Genomic DNA, 21,978 nt, shown 5'->3' with positions numbered 1-21,978 from the left:
ACTCTTTAATGGACAGCTCCAAAAATACACAACAGTAGACACACCCTCTCCTTGAACCTCCAAATTACAAACCCTGCAACACATTAGCAACCTTCCATGCCATTAACATTGACTCCTTCATCACCCTCACAACCAAAACAAAACTCATGCCTAGCTCATATAACTGCATCACCATGCTGACCCACACTAGCTCAAAATCATCACATTATGCCTTTGACGTGCTACCATCCCCACTGCACTTAAAGCAGGACAAATCTCCCCCATCTAAATGATCCATCCCGCAACCCGATGCTCTGTAAAAACAACTGTCCCATTACAATCCTGCCATACCTTTCCAGAATCATGGAATGCTTTGCCACAAGCTGACTTCAGTAACACATCATGAAAGACAACCAACTCAACCCTTACAAAAACTTGGTACAGCACCTAGGCTGCTACACTTCATATCCTATATGAACTGCCTAGCATCAATGACAAAAACACAGAGCCCTACTAGTCCCTCGAAAACCTCTACGTAGCTTTTGGCGCCATCAGTCACACCAACCCTTCTACACATCCTATACCACAGGATGAAACTCTCAGGCACTCTTCATGACTGGGTTTCCTCCCTCCTCTATGACAGGACACAGTTTGTCTCAATGCCCACTATAGATCAATTGCCACCCTCGTCAAATATGAAGCACCTTAAGAATCTTCCACATCTTCCCTCCTGTTTAACCTATATGTTGAATCACTCAGAGGACACATTCTTAGCAACCACAACATCCACTTTCAGCAGTGCGCTGATGAGACCCAAATATACTTCAAATGTTCCTCCCCATCACAACTCCATGCCCTATGCTCAGAAACTGTCTCTCCAGGATCACTACCTAGATGACCACCCGCTTCCTAAAACATAATCCATCAAAATCAGAATACTTTGTCATCTCCCTCCAAGCACAAGCCTGACCTCACGCCCTGTATCCAGGAACTCACCACTGATAAGCTACACTTATCCACCTCAACACCAGTCAAGTCAATCAGCTTCACCAATGACCCCCACCTACACTTCATACCACGCTGTCACCAAAACATTCAACCTACAACTTCACCTCTGATGCTAGATAAAACACATCATTCCCCTTGATGACTTCTGTACCATGGGCCATGCACTAGCTCTCACCAAGCTGGGCCTTCAGAAACATAATCCTCCCTGGGCTCAATACCAGCACCCTAGCCCCCTTGCAGGCCACACAGAATGTAGCAACAAGACTCATTCTACACCTATCGAAACATGTACACATCTCCCCCAGCTCTCTCCCAACTCACTGGCTACCAATATCCCAGAGAATCATATTCAAGGACTCTTCATCATATATGTTATGTTGTTATGTTAAATGGACTTATAGAGCACACGTTCACCATAGGCATCTTGGTGCTAAGGGACCCAACAGGATAGACAAGCAGGAACTTAGAAAAGATAGGTCTTCAGGGAGCGTCTGAACATAAAATGGTGTTCAGTAGCCCGGATGGGGAACGGAAGATAGTTCCAGAGTTTGGCAACAGTGATAGAAAAAGACCATCCACCCGTCCGGGTTAGCTGAAACCGAGGAACAGTGAGCAAACGGGCATCTTGAGAACATTATGTCTGACCTGGTTTATAGGGTAAGAACTTACCTTGTAGATATTCTGCACCCTGACCATAGAATGCCCGATGAACTATGCAAAGAGACTTAAAGGCAATGCGCTTAGGAAAAGTCAGCCAATGCAGAGAGCTTAGTATCAGGGAGATATGGGCACCATAAGGGTTACCAGTAGCAATCTGTGCGGCCAGGTTTTGAAGAAGCTGCAGTTGATGGGAAAGATACAATGGCTGGACAAGGAAAAGAGAATTACAGTAGTCGATACGACTCAAAATAAGGGAGGCAACAAATGGAGCTCGAAGATAAGAGGGAAGAAAAGGGAGAACCTTACAGAGGACCTATAATTAAAAATAGCCAGAATGGCAGACTGAACTGACCTGCGCATCGGTGGACAAGGAGGTGGAGATTTTAAAGCCAAGGTTTTTCACCATGGAAACTGGTGTGGGAAAATAACCTAAGTCAAGAGGCCAGCAAGAGGGAGTCCAGAAAGCAGAAGAAGAAAGAGAAGTAGAGGAGGAGTCAACCACCAGCACCTCTGTCTTGTCCCCATTCAGCTAAAGCCAGTTGTCACTCATCCACTATTCCATTGCTGCCAAGCAACCCCTGAGCTGAGATGTCGTTTTTGGATGTGAAGATCGAGCCGGACGTTGACATGTGCATCATCCGCAGGAAAGAGTTTTAGAATGAGAGTATGAAGAAGACAGAGCAAGAGTTTGGCCCCTGTCAGCCAAGAAAGAAGTAAACCATGACAGGACCTGACTAGAGTATCTGGCTGAGGACAGTAAGTAGAAGGGAGTAGTCGACCATATCAAAGGCCACTGAAAGATTTAAAAGGATCAGCGCACCTACCCCTCTAACACCAGTTTTCCAAGAAGGAACTAAGAAGAGGCAAAATTAGAGATCCCAGAAGTTTCTTAAAGAAGGGGAGAAGAGAGCTAGGATGAAAATTAATGGGGACAGCAGGATCCAAGAAAGGAGTCTTCAAAAGAGGAATAATAACGGATTGCTTTAAGTCAACAGGAATAGAACCAGAGATGCAAGAGGAGTTTACCGATAGAGCCACCCACGAGGTAATCTCCAGTATGATCTCCTTCAGAACACCCAAAGGATCTAGAGTCTAAGCTGATTTGAGGCACCTATTGGCTACAAGGACATCCACCACAAACCCCCATCCTACCTTCACAACAAATTGAAACCCAACATCCACACAAACACCAGACATGTTAAATCCAATCTTCTGAACCTTTCACTCAGCAAACTAGCCTGCATACAAAAACAAGCATTCACTCAGTGGGCACCCAGAGCCTGGAACACTCTTCTAAACCACACATGTGCATCAGGTTCCATCATCACTTTCTGCAAAAGCCTCAAAACATACCTCTTTCCCCACACCTAACCCAGTCAGGCTATCTGCCCTCCTATCATGTCTCTATACTAATGTTCCTATTCTGTTCTAAAAACATTGTAACTTATTTTTTCACATTCACCCTTTGGACACTGTAAGGCACTCCAAGACCCTCTGGGTAAAGCCAATGATGTATAAAAGCTTAAATAACATATACAATAATCGCATTGAAAGTATCACTATGCCTAAATATACCAGGAGGGAATAGGGCGTGCTTCTTGAAATTCAGTGGTTGTACCAATTTCCTTGTGAGTTAACATGCTTAATGCATTAGGGAAAAGGGGGAAAGAGGGGTTTGAAGTGGGTAATAACACAAAGCGGGGAACAAAAAGTAAGCTTTTTCTCTGTGATGTCAGAGTTTTGGACACACACGTTGTCCTTCTGTTAGCCAGCCACTTAGCTGCATCGCTGCATAACCTGTTGAAATGCTGTTCGCTCCCATTCCAACCTCTGGTGACAACGAGAAGAGGATGTGACTTTCTATGCATGTACTCTGCTGTACCTGGGCGAGGGAGGGTAACCCAGGGTCAATTTGTTCGTCCTGGAAGCAAGACAACGCAGCGCAACACAGGTTTGAATCCCAAAGCGTGTTATAAAAAAAGAACAATTATGATTATAATTACCATCTGAAAGGCTTCAGGCAACGAAAAAGAGAGAACTGCAGCAGCGGGTGATGATGTCATGAATCTTTCGCATTCAATTTCCATAACATCAGTGGGTCTTTATAGGTTGAGAACAATCTAATTCTGGATATTAAGTCATTAGTTACAATGAAAGTCAGAACATCTTTTTGCTATTGAACTATTTTGTTTTCTTGTGTCTTTTTCTTTGCAGGGGAATTCACTTTTGTTCATGCCGAATGTTCTAAAAGTGTATCTGGAAAACGGACAGACCAAAGCCTTCAAATTTGAAAAGAAAACTACTGTGAAGGTGCGGTATTTGCCTCGTGCATTCTGTACATGGTCAACGTTACTGCATTTCAAGCAGGTGCAAATGAATCTTGAAGAGCATTGTCTTAGTACACCGTAAATCCGTCCTGGGTAAATAGGTGTGCCTCGTAAGGCGCAATGCGTGTGTGCTCATGGGCAGAGTTACTGAGTATTTATGTTTAAATTGATGAAAATGCTTCACAGTCTTTCTCTCAAACAAACTGTAACCAGTGGGACAATCCTCTCTGAGCTTCTCAACCTGTGGATCAAAACACATCCCCAACAAGGACCCCAAACTGTAGAATTCTTTCAGAACTGCTGAAGCTTGTGCCTAAGCATATAAAGTTTCTCGGCAAAGCAGCCAAATTTCGGTATTGGGGAGGTCCTATACAAAAATGGCCTGTGTTATGCTTTCCTCCCCTATAGAAGGTTCAAAATGATTTAAAAATACTCAATTACATTGATTTTAAATGTTCTTCTGTACATAGAAACAGCAATATTTTTAATATATTTTTATCAGCACTTCTAAAATTATTTTGGCCATGTAAGAAAGGAACGCCCACGGCGGTACTGGGCACATTCTATGTTTCATTTTTAAAAGGCTTTTATGTGTAACTGGATCCTGGAAATCCTTAAAAAACCCGTATCACAGCAGACTTTAACAAGCAAAGGGATTTGACAATCCGGCCACGACTTGCAGACCCTTATTACTGAACACCCTAAGGGGTGCTTCAGTCCACCTGTGTGCACATTGAGAGCATGACAGACGCAGCTGGAGCTCAGCATAGACTAGCAATTTGGATCATTTCTCGGCCACTACCTCAACTCGTATACAAAGAAACACACCACCACCTAGTAGGGTTGTATGATTTCTGTTAGTGCGGTGCACATGGAAACTAAGGAATGCCATGAACAATCAGTGCTACACAGACCAGACCAGCCTTTTTGATAAATAGAAAAATCTAGAAATAAATATTATTTTCAAACTATGTAATTCTTTACAGCCATTGGAAAACTGTCTGTCGGTGCGGTACCGAGCATTAGAATAGACGATGGCAGCTTGTGTGTCTTACCGACTACCTCATTGATGGGGGGGGGGGAGGCGAAGGGGGTTGTGAGTTGAAGGGTAGAATGTGGGCTTTGGGGAGAGGTGTGCACTGGCGGATGCAACGTTCTCGGGGGATGGGATCCTGAGAAGACGCCTCTTTTATAAATTATTCAAATATATGGCGGCTAGTGATTTTTGCTAGTGGTGGTTTGTTTGTATTATCCCCAAATTAGCCAGAGTGACCAATCGTAACAAGGGGAGCCAAAGTCAATGATGGAGTACCGGGGGTTCTCCCTCATGACATGTTTTTAACTAATGGGTTTTAATGGTGCATTACTTTGAGAAAAAGTCGGTAAAAAGCCATGCAATTTACAATCGATTATGTAGGGTTACACATTAATAGATGGATGCCGGGTCACAAACAATACACTAGAACATTTTTCCAAATTTTCTTGGTGCATATTCCCACAGATATGCCATCATTGCCACTGTAAAAAACGTTCATGATGTAACCACAATATATGACAGCACAGCAAATGTTAAGCACATGTTTATGTCGCGTACTTCGACAGTATATGCAAGTATGGTCCTATAAAACACCTTTTCATGCTACCTGTGCCCAAATAAATGCTTGTATTGCCCTGCAAAATACTCTCATTATGGGTTGCACAATTCATAAGCCACTATAAAGCACATTCTTGGCACTGATGAGATCTCCCGGTCAAACACATGCACGCATGACTGTGTCACACTCACACAGACTCGCACCCCACACACAAGACACACAGGGCTTCATTACATGGTATGCGGTAACCATGGCGCTTTTAGCGCCATGGTTGCCGCCGGTATTTTACAGTGTCCGCCTTGGTGGATGGCGGAATTAGCGCCCTACTCCAAGGTGATCGAGGTGGTAATTCCCCATTCACCAAGGCACTTCCCCATTCCCATTTTTGTAATGCAAACTATGGGCCTCATTACGACCCTGGCGTTAAGGGTTTAACTGTGCCGTAAAAGGTGTGGGCGCCGTTAAACCCTTAACTCTTGATTACGAGGTCCCTTTGCGGGACCCGACCTTAACGGCTGGTTTTTCCAGCCGTTAAAGTAGGGACCCGCAAAGGGACTTTGGTGCTAATAACGGTACCGTAATTTGCGGTACCGCTATTAGCGCCTTCCCCATTCCCATTGAGCCCTATGGGGCAAAAATGGGAATGGGGAAGGGCCATGGCGGCATTGGGAATTACCGCCCCACCCACCTCGGAATGGGGTGGTAATTCCCCATTCCGCCATTGGCGGACACCGGCATGGACCATGGTGCTAATAGCACCATTGTCCTCCGCCTGGGTCGTAATGAGGCCCTATGAGTGCAAGAGAGAAGGTGCACATGAGTCTCTATGCATTTGTGAATGAACGAGTCTGTGGACCTCATTACACGGAATGGGGTAAGGGTTTACCAATACTGGTTAGGGCACCGGTACCGGTAAACCCTTACCGCCTTACTACGAGGTCTCTTTGCGGGACCCGACCTCAACGGCTGGTTTTACCAGCCGTTAAGGAACGGGCCTGCAAAGGGACGTTGGTGCAAATTACGGTAGCGCAATTTGCGGTACCGTAATTAGCTCCTTCCCCATTCCCATTGAGCCCTATGGGGGCAAAAATGGGAATGGGGAAGTGCCTTGCTGAATGGGGAATTACCACCCCCGATCACCTTGTAGTAGGGCGGTAATTCCGCCATCCACCAAGACGGACACTGTAAAATACCGGCCGCAACCATGGCGCTAAAAGCGCCATGGTTACCGCATACCATGTAATGAGGCCCTGTGTGTCTTGTGTGTGGGGTGCGAGTCTGTGTGAGTGTGACACAGTCATGCGTGCATGTGTTTGACCGGGAGATCTCATCAGTGCCAAGAATGTGCTTTATAGTGGCTTATGAATTGTGCAACCCATAATGAGAGTATTTTACAGGGCAATACAAGCATTTATTTGGGCACAGGTAGCATGAAAAGGTGTTTTATAGGACCATACTGGCATAAACTGTCGAAGTACACGACATAAACATGTGCTTAACATTTGCTGTGCTGTCATATATTGTGGTTACATCATGAACGTTTTTTACAGTGGCAATGATGGCATATCTGTGGGAATATGCACCAAGAAAATTTGGAAAAATGTTCTAGTGTATTGTTTGTGACCCGGCATCCATCTATTAATGTGTAACCCTACATAATCGATTGTAAATTGCAGACAAAGGGCCTCATTATGACCCAGGCGCTAAGTGTTTAACGGCGCCGTAAAAGGCTGCGGCGCCGTTAAACACCTAGGGCCTCATTACGAATCAGGCGTTAAGGGGTTAACGGCGCTGTAAACGGCGCCGACCCTTAACGCCTGATTCCGAGGTCCCTTTGCGCCATGGTGAGTTTCCATGGCGCTAAGGGACCATGGTGCTAATTACGCCACCGTAATTTACGGTGGCGTAATTAACGCCTTCCCCACTCCCATTATGCCCTATGGGGCAAAAATGGGAATGGGGAAGGGTAAAATGGGAAATGGGGATTTACCGTCCCACTCACCTTGGAATGGGGCAGTAAATCCGCCATCCACCATGGTGTAAATGTAGTTTACACCATGGTGGTAAGGATACGACCCAGGCGGTAACTTACCGCCTGGGTCGTAATGAGGCCCCTAGTGCCTAATTACGAGGTCCCTTTGCGGGATCCAACCTTAACGGCTGGTTTTACCAGCCGTTAAAGTAGGGACCTGCAAAGGGACCTTGGTGCTAATTACGGTGCCGCAATTTGCGGTACCGTAATTACCGCACCACCAACCACGGAATGGGGTGGTCATTCCCCATTCCGCCATGGCGGACTCCGGCATGGACCATGGTGCTAATAGCACCATGGTTTAGCGCTGGAGTCCTAATGAGGCCCAAACACTTTTCTTTTTTTTAAACGTTCCTTTTTTCACACATCGATGATGTCCTTAGCTCTCCCTCTAAGCCTGCTCTTGCAGCAGCATTGATTAAGTGATTGGCCCTCATTACAACCCCGGCGCTAAACCATGGTGCTATTAGCACCATGGTTGGTGCCGGTGTTGTAACGAGTCCACCATGGTGGAATGGGGAAATACTGCCCCATTCCAAGGTTGGCGGGGCGGTATTTCCCCATTTCACCATGGCCCTTCCCCATTCCCATTTTCGCCCCATAGGGCTCAATGGGACTGGGGAAGGTGCTAAGCACGGTACCGCAAATTGCGGTACCGTAATTAGCACCGAGGTCCCTTTGCGGCACCCTACTTTAAAGGCTGGTAAGGTCGGGTCCCGCAAAGGGACCTCGTAATCAGGCGTTAAGGGTTTAACGGCGCCAACACCTTTTACGGCGCCATTAAACCCTTAACGCCAGGGTCGTAATGACCCCCATTGTTAAGCAGAATCCTGTGCAGTGCCCTTAAGGACCACTACACACAATTAAGACTACAGGTGGCAATACAAGTTTTACCTTTGGTACAAGCCTGTTCTACTATGTTAAAGTGGCAGCAGTAGCGGAGCTGCCAGGCTTATCTCAAGAGTATATGAGCAGTAGCGGAGATTACACAAAGGGACCACCATTACTGTGACGCAAGCAAACACTGACTCAAGTTTTCAGGTAAAAAAATATAAGTTCATTTATTTTTAAACCATTTGTTATAAACACAACACTTCTATTAAATTCAAAACCACACTTAAATACACTACAACTAACCAATTCACTTTGTACGGTATGACTCAAGGTAAGTACCCTGTGTTTGAATGGACCGGTGTTATGAAACAAGACACGTTACCGTGAATACGATTGCGATCACTTTTTTACAGTTCGGTCTACTAAATAAACACCTATCCGCGACAAGAAATGCTACCGGGGCAAAAACACACTTAGCACCTGAGATACCCAGTGGCATTTGGAGGCAAAAATCATAGGCAATATTATAGTTAGGCAGACAGAATCGAAGAACATTCATAGACAGGAATTCAAGAGTCAAAGGGCCGGAGCAAGCGTCAAGTGACACCGGGTGCCTGTTGTCGAGGATCACACAGTCGGACAGTTCATGATTCAACGTAGCCAAGAGTACTTTGATATTGTCAATGTTCGGAAGCAAAAGTTATAAGGAGGGAAAAGTAAGGACAAGCCTTAAGGAAGAGAGGAGGGATTCACCCAAATTTCTCAAGCAGGACAGAGTACCTTTCTCAAAGGATGAAGCTGGTGCCATGGCAGTTGTTCCTGGTAGTTTCCTGCAGACCCACGATTCCTGGAGCTTCGGCAAGAAGAAGGACGATGAGGGGGTCTGCACCACACAGGGATGAGGCCGGCAGCAGCGACGATGAATAAAAGGTGTGCTTCTTAAAAACAGGAGAAGCTCTTCAGGTGGCTATCCGGACCACTACAGCAGTCTGCAGCGATTTCGACCACAACGGGATTCCTCTGACTGAAGAAGACGAGCTGGTTATCCCCACCAGGCTCAAGGGAAGAAGACTCCGGACTGGATCTTCTCTTAGTCGTTGAAGGGGAGATAGCTCAGGACTGCAGCAAGGCTTCACCAGTATGGGATAGTTGCAGCAGTCGACCTCTTCTCCGCTTCTCTTTGGTTCCTTGTAGTTCCAGTGGCGACTCTCTGACTTCCAGCCCAAGAGACCTGCCTTCTATGCGAAAATCCCCCATTCACACAGCCTGGCTGTCAAACCACACAGCAGGGGGGTTGTCCAGCCCAGACAACCGCCTCAGCCAATCATGAAAAAGTGTGACTTGGGTTTCCTAGGATACCCTGTGCAGGGGGTGACTACACTCCTCCCTCACATTTAGCCCACCTAGACACCCAGGCGCCTAGAGGAGGGCTTCTTGGCAGAAGCCCGGTAAAAGACAGTGAACATAGAAGGCAAACCTGGTTTGCCGCGCACAGTAAAACACAAGAAGGAGTTTAACAAAAAGAAATGGCGAATAAACCGCACCGGAGCCAAAAGAAAAAGTATTTGGTCAAGCAGGTTTAAGTTCGAGGCTAATACAATAGCCTACAATATTTACCATGTTTATATAAGATAACCGCGGTAGAAAAGTTTAGGGTAGATTCCACTGCCACCAGCCAAGTCTAAGGGCCTCATTACATGGACGGCGGTGGACCAAGGTGCTATTATCACCTTGGTCCATGCCGGTAAAATACCGGCACCGCCTTGGAGGAAAGGGGAATTACCGCCATATTCCAAGGTTGGTGGGGCGGTAATTCCCCCTTCCCCCATTGCCCTTCCCCATTCCCATTTTTGCCCCATAGGGCATAATGGGAATGGGGACGGTGCTAATTACGGCACCGCAAATTGCGGTACCGTAATTAGCTCCCTGGTCCCTTTGCGAGTTGGTTTTTAACGCCTGCAAAAAGCAGGCGTTAAAGTCTCCAACCCGCAAAGGGACCTCGCAGTAAGGCGGTAAGGGTTAACGGTCACCGGTACCATTAACGGTGACCGTTAACCCTTACCGCCGTCCGTGTAATGAGGCCCTTAAATGTTAAAAGAGCGAAACAATGCTCTAGGAGGTACAGATAAAAAGGGCTAAGAGTTAACCCTTCCAGTACTCCATGTAAGATGGGGTGTACTGGATTTGTTGTTAAATTGACTAAGTAAAGTTAATAGCAACTTTACTCTTTTCTGGGGGACAGTAGTCATCCTCGGAAATGGAGTCAGTGGGAAGTCTGAACGACATCCCGTGTCACTGCACTGAAGGTGCTGTGTAACACAAAAAAGAAGGGGGCCACCGAAGTGGTATACTCCAGAGCCCACATTCATAAAAACAGGTAAAAGACACATAGCAAAACATGGGTAAGAGTGGGGGAAAAGCTCACACTCTTACCAAGTAGAAAGAAATAACTCCAGAGATCCAGCAAAGCTGCTGAGGGACTCCCTTAATAAGGGAAACTAGCCATGAAATTAGAATTCTCCCTTACAGTCATTCATGCGCAGAAGGGAACATGAGTGTCACGGGTGGTATAGGGTTGGGGTTAAATTAGGGATGAGGGGAGGTCGGTCCAATGGGACAGTGGCCACAGAAGGGAGACATAAAGGAGATTCAATGACGGACGCAAACCAGAGCAAGCTTCACACACACATTGCATACATTGAAATGGGCCTCAGGCATGCCATGTGTCACCTTACATACTACAACTTCACCCTTAAAAGTGATACATTCACTCTGTACAGAGGAAGGCACAGAAGCCAGGGATCAGGAAGAGACACAGACAGAGATACATTTCAGACAGTGCCTACGTTTGAAAGCGGATAGAAATGCTTTGACATGGACCTCTATGCCCGACCAAGCAAGTGGGTCAGGGGGCGTGCAAGGCAATGGAGAGAACTGGGATGAGGGGAACATCTAGATAGTTGTGTGCCTCAGCGATACTTGCGTTGACTGTGTTAATTCATACACCGGACCCTGCTTCCATTCCACATTGGTAACCATCTATAGACATCGAAAACCTAATAAGACCTTACAATAGAGGTATGTTCAGCGGTCACACTATGGACGTGTCCTATTACGTAGATACCACCCCCTTTTTTATATAATATTCCATCATTATCATTCAACATTCCCCACAGAATTAAAGAACATACACACACCAATGTCTCCGTTCTCTGATGTCATAGTACTTATGAATCAAACTGGGACACTCTGAGGACCTTCCTATAACTCTTAACAAAGTGACATTTACTTATTTATACATTATTAGTTACTGACAAGATTCATTATCTTTAGAATTATCACACTTATGAGGTCCTTCTGTTTTGCTTGGTAGACTTTATGTGAAGCTAGAAGATTGACATACTTCATGATTCTAATGAAAATTTCGCTCCTGGTGAAAGGAATTTCTTTCCAAAACGTGTCGAGTTCATTTTAATTTCCAATCATGTGAAATGTACCTATGTTATATGAATTTCTCATTTGAAGAATATGTTTATTAAAGTGTGTAATAACTTGTACAAACTGTAGCCATCAACTTGATACATCTATACTACTTTAACTTACTTAACTGTAATCAATCGCTTTGAAACACTTCACCTGTGTATAAGCACAAAATAAATAAACAATAAACACATTAATAAATCTTATTAATCCCAATAAGATTTGACTGACGATTGTGCCTGTAACTGTGGTGTGCAGGAGACGTGAGTGTCCATTAGTTTAGGAAACTTTCTTTTCTGTATATATTGGTGACTTTTTGTACCAGAGTCACATTTTTCTCCCCTGCACCTGTGAATCTCCTCAGAATGTATAATACCCAGAACTAATTGGATCTACTATGGGAGGTGTGCACTCCTGTAATTCGTTTACACAGTCTTCCCCATGATCAGGATATCTTCCAGAAAAAGTAAATCTGTAGCATGCCCTCATGGCTAGAGCTGATGGGAGTAGTAGTCCAAAACATATGGAGAGCCAAAGGTTGCAGATTTCCTGTTCTATGGAAGACTGTTGCAGCCTGTAACAGGACAAATGGCATCCAACAATACTTAAACACACTTAACTGTGTAACAAATGACATACGATATTTAGAAGAAGCATTCAACACTATTATGGTATTATAAGGACAAATACAGTGTTGAATAATGATGTTTCCAGTTCCATGGTTGTCAGAAGCTGGTCAATTCTCGGGAGAGCATAGCTATCGACCTATATACTGGAATTTAGGTTCCGCAAATCTACACACATACGGCTGGCCTTATAAGGTTTGCATAGAATGACTACCAGGGTGAACCACTGAGAACTGTGAGAAACCTGAACGTGTGTCTCCCTTTCTAAACCTTGAGGATCTGTCTTCCAGGTGGCCAGGACATGGCCATTGCTATTGGATCCAGTTCCTGGGGAGGACCAGTGAGGGAGGATCACCTAGAGTGGGAAACTGATTGGGTTAGACGCGATATTCCCCTTCCTTTGAAACCTTTCCCCATCCTCTCACCTTAGACATTACAAACCACTGCCCCCCCCTTTTCTAACTCTAATGCCTTTGCACAACACAACAAACAATGGACTAACACCAAAGCCATTTACCTGACCTGTCCCAACACAAGGGTCCGGCAATTGAATCACACACACCTGACGGCCCTTTCCTTTCCCCACAAGAATTAAAGGTGGAGCCAGAGAGCACAGTACGAGCAAGGCAACCACAGCAGACATCACGACGAGATGGCTAACCCGCGGCAGTTCAAGAGGAGGAGAATGGCGGTAGGAATCAAGAGGGTGGCGAGGAGAGAAGTGACCTTGCCCTTTTTGTCCCAGAGCAGCAGAGCCTTCATGGAAGAGAGCCCAAGACCGCAAACAATAGCACAAGTTCCTGCAGCAGATGTCAGTGGTACACGGGGCAAACCTATGCCGATAATTAGGAGCAAAGGAAGCTCCCGCGCCTGTGGTACCGGCCTTGACTCCAGAGAGGCAACAGCCAAGCGGTTCATCACAGCCGATGAGTTGATGGGAGAATCAATAAGAACTGGGATGTGTTGAATGAGAAGCGCAAAGTGGCAAGTTTGCACCAAGTTTTAAACAAACTTTGAATTAACTGTGAAAAGGTGGAAGGGGAGACAAGCTGCAAAGGGAAACCGGCACCATGTGGGTGCTAATTCACAAGACTCTGGTCGAACCACATATGAGAGAAACTACAAGTACCACAAGGCCACAGGAGGGCCAGCGAAATAGGTCAAAGTGGTCATACAGCGGGGCAAGCAAAATCCCTGTACAATCGAAAGACTTTGATCCACAAGCACTTTGAAAGAAAGGGAAGTGAATCCCAAAAGCATTGAACGGTGTAAAGAGGAGAACATTGAAAGTAAAAGAGGGGTCAGCGCCCAGAAGAGAGGGAACCAGGGGTGAACCGTTTTCACCCTGATCGAGAGGCATAGTAAACCCAGTGAAGGGAGGCTAAGAAACGAGAGGGGTCAGAGCCTAGCAGAGGGGGATCCAAGGGTGAAAAGTTGTCACCCCAAGATTGAGAAAAGTGCAAGTAAAAGTTAAGAGACAGCAAAAGTGAACTCAAAGGAGGGATGCCCGAAGGATGAAGCTATCACCCAAGTACTTGCAGTGAAGCAAGGTCCGTCCAAGCCCGGCAGAGGGAGATCCCGGAGTAAAGCCCTCACCCAAGTACTGACAGTCAGGAGGGGTCCGAGACCGACCGGGGGAGATCCAGGGGTGAAGTCATCACCCGAGAAGATAAAAAGAGAAGAGGGGTCCAAGCCCAACTGAGGGAGATCGAGGGGTGAAGCTATAACCCAAAATTTTTGATAAAGGGACTGTAGAATTTTGTGATAAACAATTGAGAAGGGTCAGCGCCCAGAAAGGGGTCGGGGCCCAGGGGTGATCCCGTCATCCAGCGACCATTGGAAACAAACTTTAATTTGTTAAAGGAACTTTTGTTTTTGTTATTTTACCACATCAGGCCTTGAAGGTAAGAGACTTTCACAGAAACCAAACTTGGCCATCGACTGTCCTGAGAACTGCTATTGAACAGTCGTCTCAAGTTGGAGAAGCCTGAGACTGTACTGTGCTCCAAGCTCCCATTTTACCCTGTGTCCAAAAACGTGGGTAAGGAAGAACCAGGCTATCGCATCCTGACCTATTATTTGAGAATACTTCTTTCTTTTCTTGAGAATCATCCCACACCCCTTTTTGTATTAGTTGTGAGGTTTGGCAATAGGTTTTTTTAGTATAGGCCCTTTTATTTTTTGACACAACACCACTAGGAGTGCTTTATTTTCATTTGATGGTCGACGCTTGTTTCCATCTTAGATTTAGATTTATAATAGGCATTTTTCCAACCTGCATACAGAATACATTGGTCAATAAACACCCTTGAACTGTGATCACGTGTGTCTGTCTTACTTGTTGTCACCATGAGATCCTCACAGAACGTTCAGAAGGACCACTGATATTGAAATCACGCAACTACTTGCGCTCATTGCCAGCTCCTCCCAAAACCCAACAGAGATTAGTTGTCCCTTTTAAGTGTTCGGACATTCACCCCACTTGGTAGCAGTGTCATGGATAAACCCTTTGAGCAAACCCACCCCATCCCTGAAAACTGCCATGTGCGTTTTCTTAAGGAAACTTCCTTGTACAGGACACCCCACATTGAGGATCATCCGTTCTAGGGTGTAATTCAGCCCTGAAGGCAGCATAGTCTTCCCACCCACAGGCAAACCCCTCTCCAAAACATATAATTTGCACGCAATGTTCTTCCGTTGCAATCCAAAGTACTTGACTAGTATCCCAAAACCATTACTATGTGTATCCCAAAGTAGTGAGCCTTACCTGTCTGAAAATGATTTGGAAATTATACCTCTTGCTAAGATGGTAAAATGGCTATGGACGAGTCTGTCTATGAACATGAACATGTGTATCTAGCTTCTAATTTACCTCAGCACATACCACAGATGTGGTCTCTAGGGGCTTTATCACTCCAGCCCTAAAATCTCTCCACTGGCTCCCGGTGGCTGCAAGGTTCAAATTCAAGACCCTCTGCATCATACACAAGGCCTCCAACTTTCCCTCCCTAAATACGCCCCTGCTAGAGCCCTACACTCCTCTAACTCCAACTATGTGACTGTCAAACGCTTCTCTAAGCAGAGAGTGGGGGCAGGGCTCTCGCCGCGGCTGGCACCTCCCTCTGGAGCAGCCTCCCTGCCCACTCAGACTTGAGCTGACTTCCACAAGTTTTGGAAACTGCTGAAAACTCAGCTGCTCTCTACCTCCTTGCCTGCTAATCACCCCACTGCAGCTGAGACGGGGGGGGGGGCTGATCCTCCTGAATCTCACAGGATTTCAGGCCCTTGTTCCCAGTTGATACCAGCGACCCTCTCACCTCACTGCACTGCCCTGAGGGCCCTGCTTCACGGCTCTGCATCCCACACATGGGAGTCACCTGCACTTGCACTTAGCCTGAGGTTCTCCTCCCTGGCTCCCCTTAGCACTTCCCTCCTGGGCCCGCCACCAGCACTTGCCCACTCCTCTGGTTCCCTCCTTCCTCCATATCTCCTGCACTTCTCCTCACTGCAATTGTACGTCCAAATGCCACAAGGCCAGTAGGATCATGACTGTATTTGACTGTTTTTGGCATTGTTATTTTTCCCCTGTATCCTTCCCATTTAATTGTATTTTTTAAAATTGATGTGCAATGTTATACGTGATTTGTAATGACTTGGTGATGACCATGTTATGGATTGCTTTTCTAATGGAATCATTTTAGTAAATCCATACATTACTTGCAACAGATTTGTTGAATATTGACCCAGTTGTAGGTCGCTTTACTAATGGTGTTCATTATTGTTTTATTTTCTCATTTCCTTTTAATCTGTACCTTCCTCCAACCCCTAGTTCTCTGTTGTTATACATTTTTATTTTAAAAAATACCATTTTTTTTCTTTTATTGAGCAAATGTCTGGTTTTGAAAACGGCCAGGGGCCGAAAAACGATTAAATCATGGGACATACTATTGAATAAAATCTTTTCTGGTGCAAGTCATTTTTTTGCCTCTCTGAAGAGAGTAGTGGGTCTACTCACAGTCCACTCACAATGCGACAGGACACCTAACTTGAAGATTTTTTGCCACATGCTACCTGGTGATTCCAAGTCATAGAAAGATTCACCTTAACCAGCCCGCTTTGTATAGAGTTAATCCGTTGTATGAAGTGCCTAACAAATGTTCAATTATATAATATATGACATAGATTTGACTCATAGGAGGAGCTGGGCTGCCTTATTTTGGATCACATGCAGTTGGTGTGTTAGGTGCTTGAGAAGCTTGTAACAATAGACAAGACGAGAAAACATAAGTGAAGATGTGACTTGGACTCTTTGCTGAATGTTAAGTAACGCAAGGATAAGTGATGATTTTAAGGTGAAAGTGGCCTTTTAGTAAGAACTTGGTCGTATGGACAAGGTGCTGTCAAAAATGACTACATGGCTTTTGTGGCAGATGTCAGTGTAGATTCAACCCCAAGATTAGAGGAACAGGTGAAAGTGAGAGGTGAGGGTGGGATGAATGGAATTACCAAAGAGGATGATTTCTGTCCCCAATAGATTAAGGCAAAGGCTATTAGTTTCCGCTTTTGATCTGTATTTCCCTGCTAGTGAGAAAGGAGAAAATATATCTGTTGGGAAAGCCTGAGATGCCAAGCCAAATGCGCTCTCCAAAAAGTGCAAGAGGGTAATGTGGATAACAGTGTCAAATACAGCCAAAAGGTCTAGCAGGATTAGAATGGAAGGACAATTGATGTCAAGTGATGTTAGAATTCTGTCTCGCATGAAGTGGTGGGACATTTCTGTGCTTCTGGCAGGTCTGAGTGCGGATTGGTAACCTAGTCACTTAACCCTGAATATAAATGAGGGTATTTTATTTTTTAGGTTCCAGCTAGTAAGGGCTGCTGTGGCAGGCCTAGTGCCAGTCTAATTATTTGAGTTGCAATTTAGTTAAATGCCACAGTTTCTGCTGTCGATCTTGGCAATAAAGATATTTTCCTTTGCAAGATAGTGTTTCTCAAGGATCATGATTCTTTTGCAATTAATGTGCATATTAGACCAAGTCCAGAATCTATTATAGCATTGGAATCAGCTTTAGTGCTACTACATAAATTGATTCAGGATCCTGAGAAGACCTAGCTATTTGTGCTTGGTGATTTTAATACTCAATCTTTGCCTGTAATATAGCATATAGCAAGCCTCTCCTCAATAACCCCACACTCAACCCAATCATCCCAACCAATTACAGACCCATCTCAAACAACCTATTCATTGCTAAACTAGCTGACTGAGAGGCATATTCACAACTATGCCAGTTCACAGAATTAAACAAGATCCTCGACCTCACCTAATCTGGCTTCTGACCCCAACAAGGAACTGAATCTTGCATAGTTTCTATCTGGATGATCTTAAAATATACTCAGTCTTGGAAGGCTGTGCAGCCCTAACCCTACTCGACCTCTCAGCAGTTTTCAACACCATTGATCACCCCACCCTCACAGAGAGACTTCACTCTCTCAGCATCAGGGATTCAGCTCTGAAGTGGATATATTCCTTCCTTTGCAACATATCCCAATTAGCATACCTGCCTCCTTTCTTACCCATGCCCTGACACCCACAGTGTGCCACAGGGAGCCTCTATCTCCCCACTGCTCTTTAACCTCTACCTGACTCCCCTCCCGCACTCATTTAATCCCATGGCCTCACCTGCTACAACTACGCAGATCACACTCAAATCGTGTTCAAAATCCCAAAAGACACCTCTGCCTCAGCCCCAGATCTTGCAACATTCCTCTCAGAAATTCAGCACTGGATAACTGTCAACCCCCTCATACTCAACAATGCAAAACTGAGATCCTGCTCTGCAGGAATACTGCCCTCTTTCCCAACCCACCTAATGGCCACTCTCTCTAGGCCCTTCACCCACCTCCTCCAACACGATAAAAACCTTGGATGCATCATGGACACAGATCTGACACTCTCACATCACATCAACTCCATGACAGAAAGCTGCTACTTAAACATGTGTATTCTCTGCCGCTTATTCCCCTACCTAACCTTCCCTTGCAGAGTATCTGCTACGATGGCTATCATTCTTTCAAACTTAGACTATGCCAAAGCCCTATACCTGGGAGCCACTGCATCACAGCTAAATTGCTGGAGGTAAATCCTCCACGTCAAAGTCAAACTCTGAATTTGGAAATGGCATAGAAATTGTGGTAACTTTGTTACTGACTATTAAAATTACAGTAAACAAAAGATAAGGACAATCCCCAGTGCATGTGCTCCATACAAATAAAATTAAGCAAAACAATTCTGAGGATTATCAATCCATTTGTTCACTGTTATCAACAGTTTAAAACTCATCAAATGCAAAATGACATACTTGTGTTGATTAGTATAGTGTTAGAAGTTGTGTGAAACAGTTATCAATGAGTTAGAACACCGGCCAAAATGAGTATACATAGTTACCGACTACATGGCCATGAGTTTCAGCCATCAGTTCTTTATCAAGGCTGTGATAAGATTTTCAAGCCAGTCAATTAAACATTGTATAGTAATGCTCCATCATCAATATAGTCCATGGCCATTTTTTACTTGAAATCCATACTCATCTAAAAACTCTACTGTTTAATTTGCACTGCAGGAGCATTAACTTAAACAATCTACCAGTCAGTGCTGATCACCATGCCCAAATATACTGTAAATTAATGTAAGAGAATAGAAAATGTAAGGGCAGCGTAATATCTGTGTATGCCGTGTACGGCTGTAGACTGGGAATTCCACGTGCTATTAAAATTACAGAAAGAGAATAGCTGTCGATTTTTTACCACACCACCACATTATAATGATATCCATTGACCTTCAGAAAACCTTGGCCTTTCCAACTTCATGTTCCAGTGCACAGATTGATCCAATCTATGGAAATAGTGATAGAGATGAATCCTCTATCATCCCATCTCCCTGATTGATTTTCTGGCCAAGCTATATGTGCAGGGTATCATTGTTAATCATCTTGAAGAGTGGTGCTCAGTTAAAAAACTCATTTTCCATGCACAAGCTGGGTTCCTTAAAGAAATAGGCACATACACATCACATATCAGTCAATACACTTTATTTGGATATCTATATCCATAAAATCAACAACAATCACAGGTTAAAAAACATACATATTAAAAATCAGTAACATCTTTAAAGAAATCATCAAAAATGTGTTTAGATGAGGAATTCTATCCTTCCTGGTTCCACAGTTATAAGGGCAGCATTCGCACAAGCCCTATTTAATAAAAGAGAAACACATATAACCTGCCAATGCCCAACCACAGGGCAGAAAATACACACAAACACACACACACACACACACACACACACACACACACACACTCATATATACATATATATATATATATATATATATATATATATATATATATATATATATATATATATATATATATATATATATATATTACAGGGCCCACAGTAGCGTCCGTGCAGTTATGGTTAAGTTGCTCAACCCATAGGAAGAGCACTTTTTGGGAAGCTTATAACTTGGCCCCCCCCCCTGGACGAATCCTCACAAAACATTGTAAAAATGCTATATGGCCCTGTCAGATTGATTCTGCGAAGTTCGGTGAGGTTTCATCCAGGGGTGGCACAGTTATAGAGGGTCCCAAAATGTTTGTTTTTTCCAATACATGCAATGGAAAAAATATTTTCCTCACACCTACAGCCCAACACACTGGACGGATTTTCACCAAATTTGCAGCAGGAGCAGTGGCTTGGTCCCAAAAGTGTGCTTTTGTAAATTTGTTGTAAATCTGTCCAGTAGTATTTTTTTAAAACAGCCAAAAAATAGCTAAACAAATTAGTGATATCCGGGTTCGGTCCGCAGACTCAATTCCCTGTTCGGTCCACAGACAGTCCTCCGATTGGTCCAGAGGGCAGAGTGAGGTCCGCTGATTGCATGGTGAAAAGCGTGATGTGCATCATATTTTCTGAAATTACCGCCATGTTGGATTCGAGAACAGCACCCGTTGTCCGTGAACATTGCAGTAAAAACATGTTAAAAAACACAACATTGCACTTGTCAAACTAATGAAACAATCTCTGGTGAGATGAGGGGTGATGAGGATGGGATGGTATAGGGCAATCAAAAGCCCAGAAACGGGTGTGTTTTTCATCTCCGAAGTCCGCAAACAGTCGGGATCCCCAGGGCAGCCTTGTGATTTCCACGGACGTCTGAGATGTTCGGGCATGCAGGCCTATTTCAGAATTACAGGGTTGGTGAAAACCAGTTTTTGGATGGCTTATAACTTTGGCGCCACTTAAAGAAACTGCAAGTTATTTTGGAATTTCATTTTAGATATGACTCTGAATGGTTCTGCAATGTTTGGTGCTGTTTTTCCAAGCGGGAACAAAATTAAAAGGGGGTCCCACAAATGTTTAAAGGCTTATAAATGTGCTGGCATTTGATAAATCTGCCCATAGGTTTGCAAAAAGATTTTAGACCTAGATATGAATATTTTTGCAAAGTTTGGTGGGATTTTGTCAAGAGGGGGCAACATTAGAAGGGGGTCTTGTCATTTTTAGATGGCTTATAACTTGGTTGCCGTTTGACAAATGTGAACATAAGTTTTCAGAAAGATTGTAGTCCCAACCTTGAATGTTTGTGCAAAGTGTGAATGGATTTTGTCAAGTGGGGGCTAAGTTATATGACTATTTTATGTAGATACATTTTGACACTTTTCAAAAATAAAGCATGGGCGAATTTGCAGCAAGTCTGAGCAAGGACCATTGGCAAGGACCCGAAAGCATGGTTTTGCAAATGTGTCCGTGTTTTCATTTTTGAAGTGTCATAATGTAGGTACAAAAAAGAGTGATGTACTTTTGGTGATTTAGGCATAGCATGTGGCATGTGCAGTGGCCAGATTGTCTGGGTTATAGATGGAGACTATAAGATAATTTAGTTAGTTCTTTTTTTTTCCTGTGAAAGACAGTTCCTAAAGGAAAGGTCATAAGGTAAGGTGGGGAGGGAAATGAATGACGAGGCACCAACCACAAATATGGAGGGGCAGGTGGACAGGGGAAGATGTTGTGTGTGTGTTACATCTAAGGTAGGGGGCAGTGTTTCTCATGCTCCTTGATTACAGCTTCAAAGGCACTTCAAAATTGCTCCCCCTGCAGAGTGGTGCGTTGCAGTATATCCAGAGTAGTGTTGCCTTTGAAAGATATGGACCAACAGCCTCGTTTATCACTTGAAAGGTATCTGGTGGGATTTTGTGTCCACAGAAGTAGGCTTTACGGTTACAGTATTGGTTGAGGAAGATGAGCTAGAGGAAAACAGCCAACTACTTCCTAACAAAGGAACAGCCTTTCTGAGAGCATTGCAATGGTTGGATTTGGTGTGGCGGCACATGGAGGTGGTCCCGTAGAAGTGCTGACCAGGTTGTCCACGACTGAG

At 44.5% G+C, this 21,978-nt stretch overlaps 1 protein-coding gene across 2 annotated transcripts in view; it reads left to right on the top strand.

Annotated features, from left to right (window-relative positions):
* FRMPD1 (FERM and PDZ domain containing 1) overlaps positions 1 to 21,978 on the top strand; it is a 1,388,071-nt gene that overhangs the window by 704,801 nt on the left and 661,292 nt on the right. For both annotated transcript variants that reach the window (XM_069630382.1, XM_069630381.1), the window contains one exon: positions 3,862 to 3,957. In XM_069630382.1, coding sequence (XP_069486483.1) covers positions 3,862 to 3,957 — 96 coding nt within the window. The remainder of the gene's footprint in view (positions 1 to 3,861; positions 3,958 to 21,978) is intronic.

Source organism: Ambystoma mexicanum, chromosome 6q, assembly GCF_040938575.1.
Source record: "Ambystoma mexicanum isolate Mex_15411 chromosome 6q, UKY_AmexF1_1, whole genome shotgun sequence".
Lineage (NCBI taxonomy): Eukaryota > Metazoa > Chordata > Amphibia > Caudata > Ambystomatidae > Ambystoma > Ambystoma mexicanum.
This window is presented reverse-complemented; position numbering and strand designations above follow the sequence as displayed.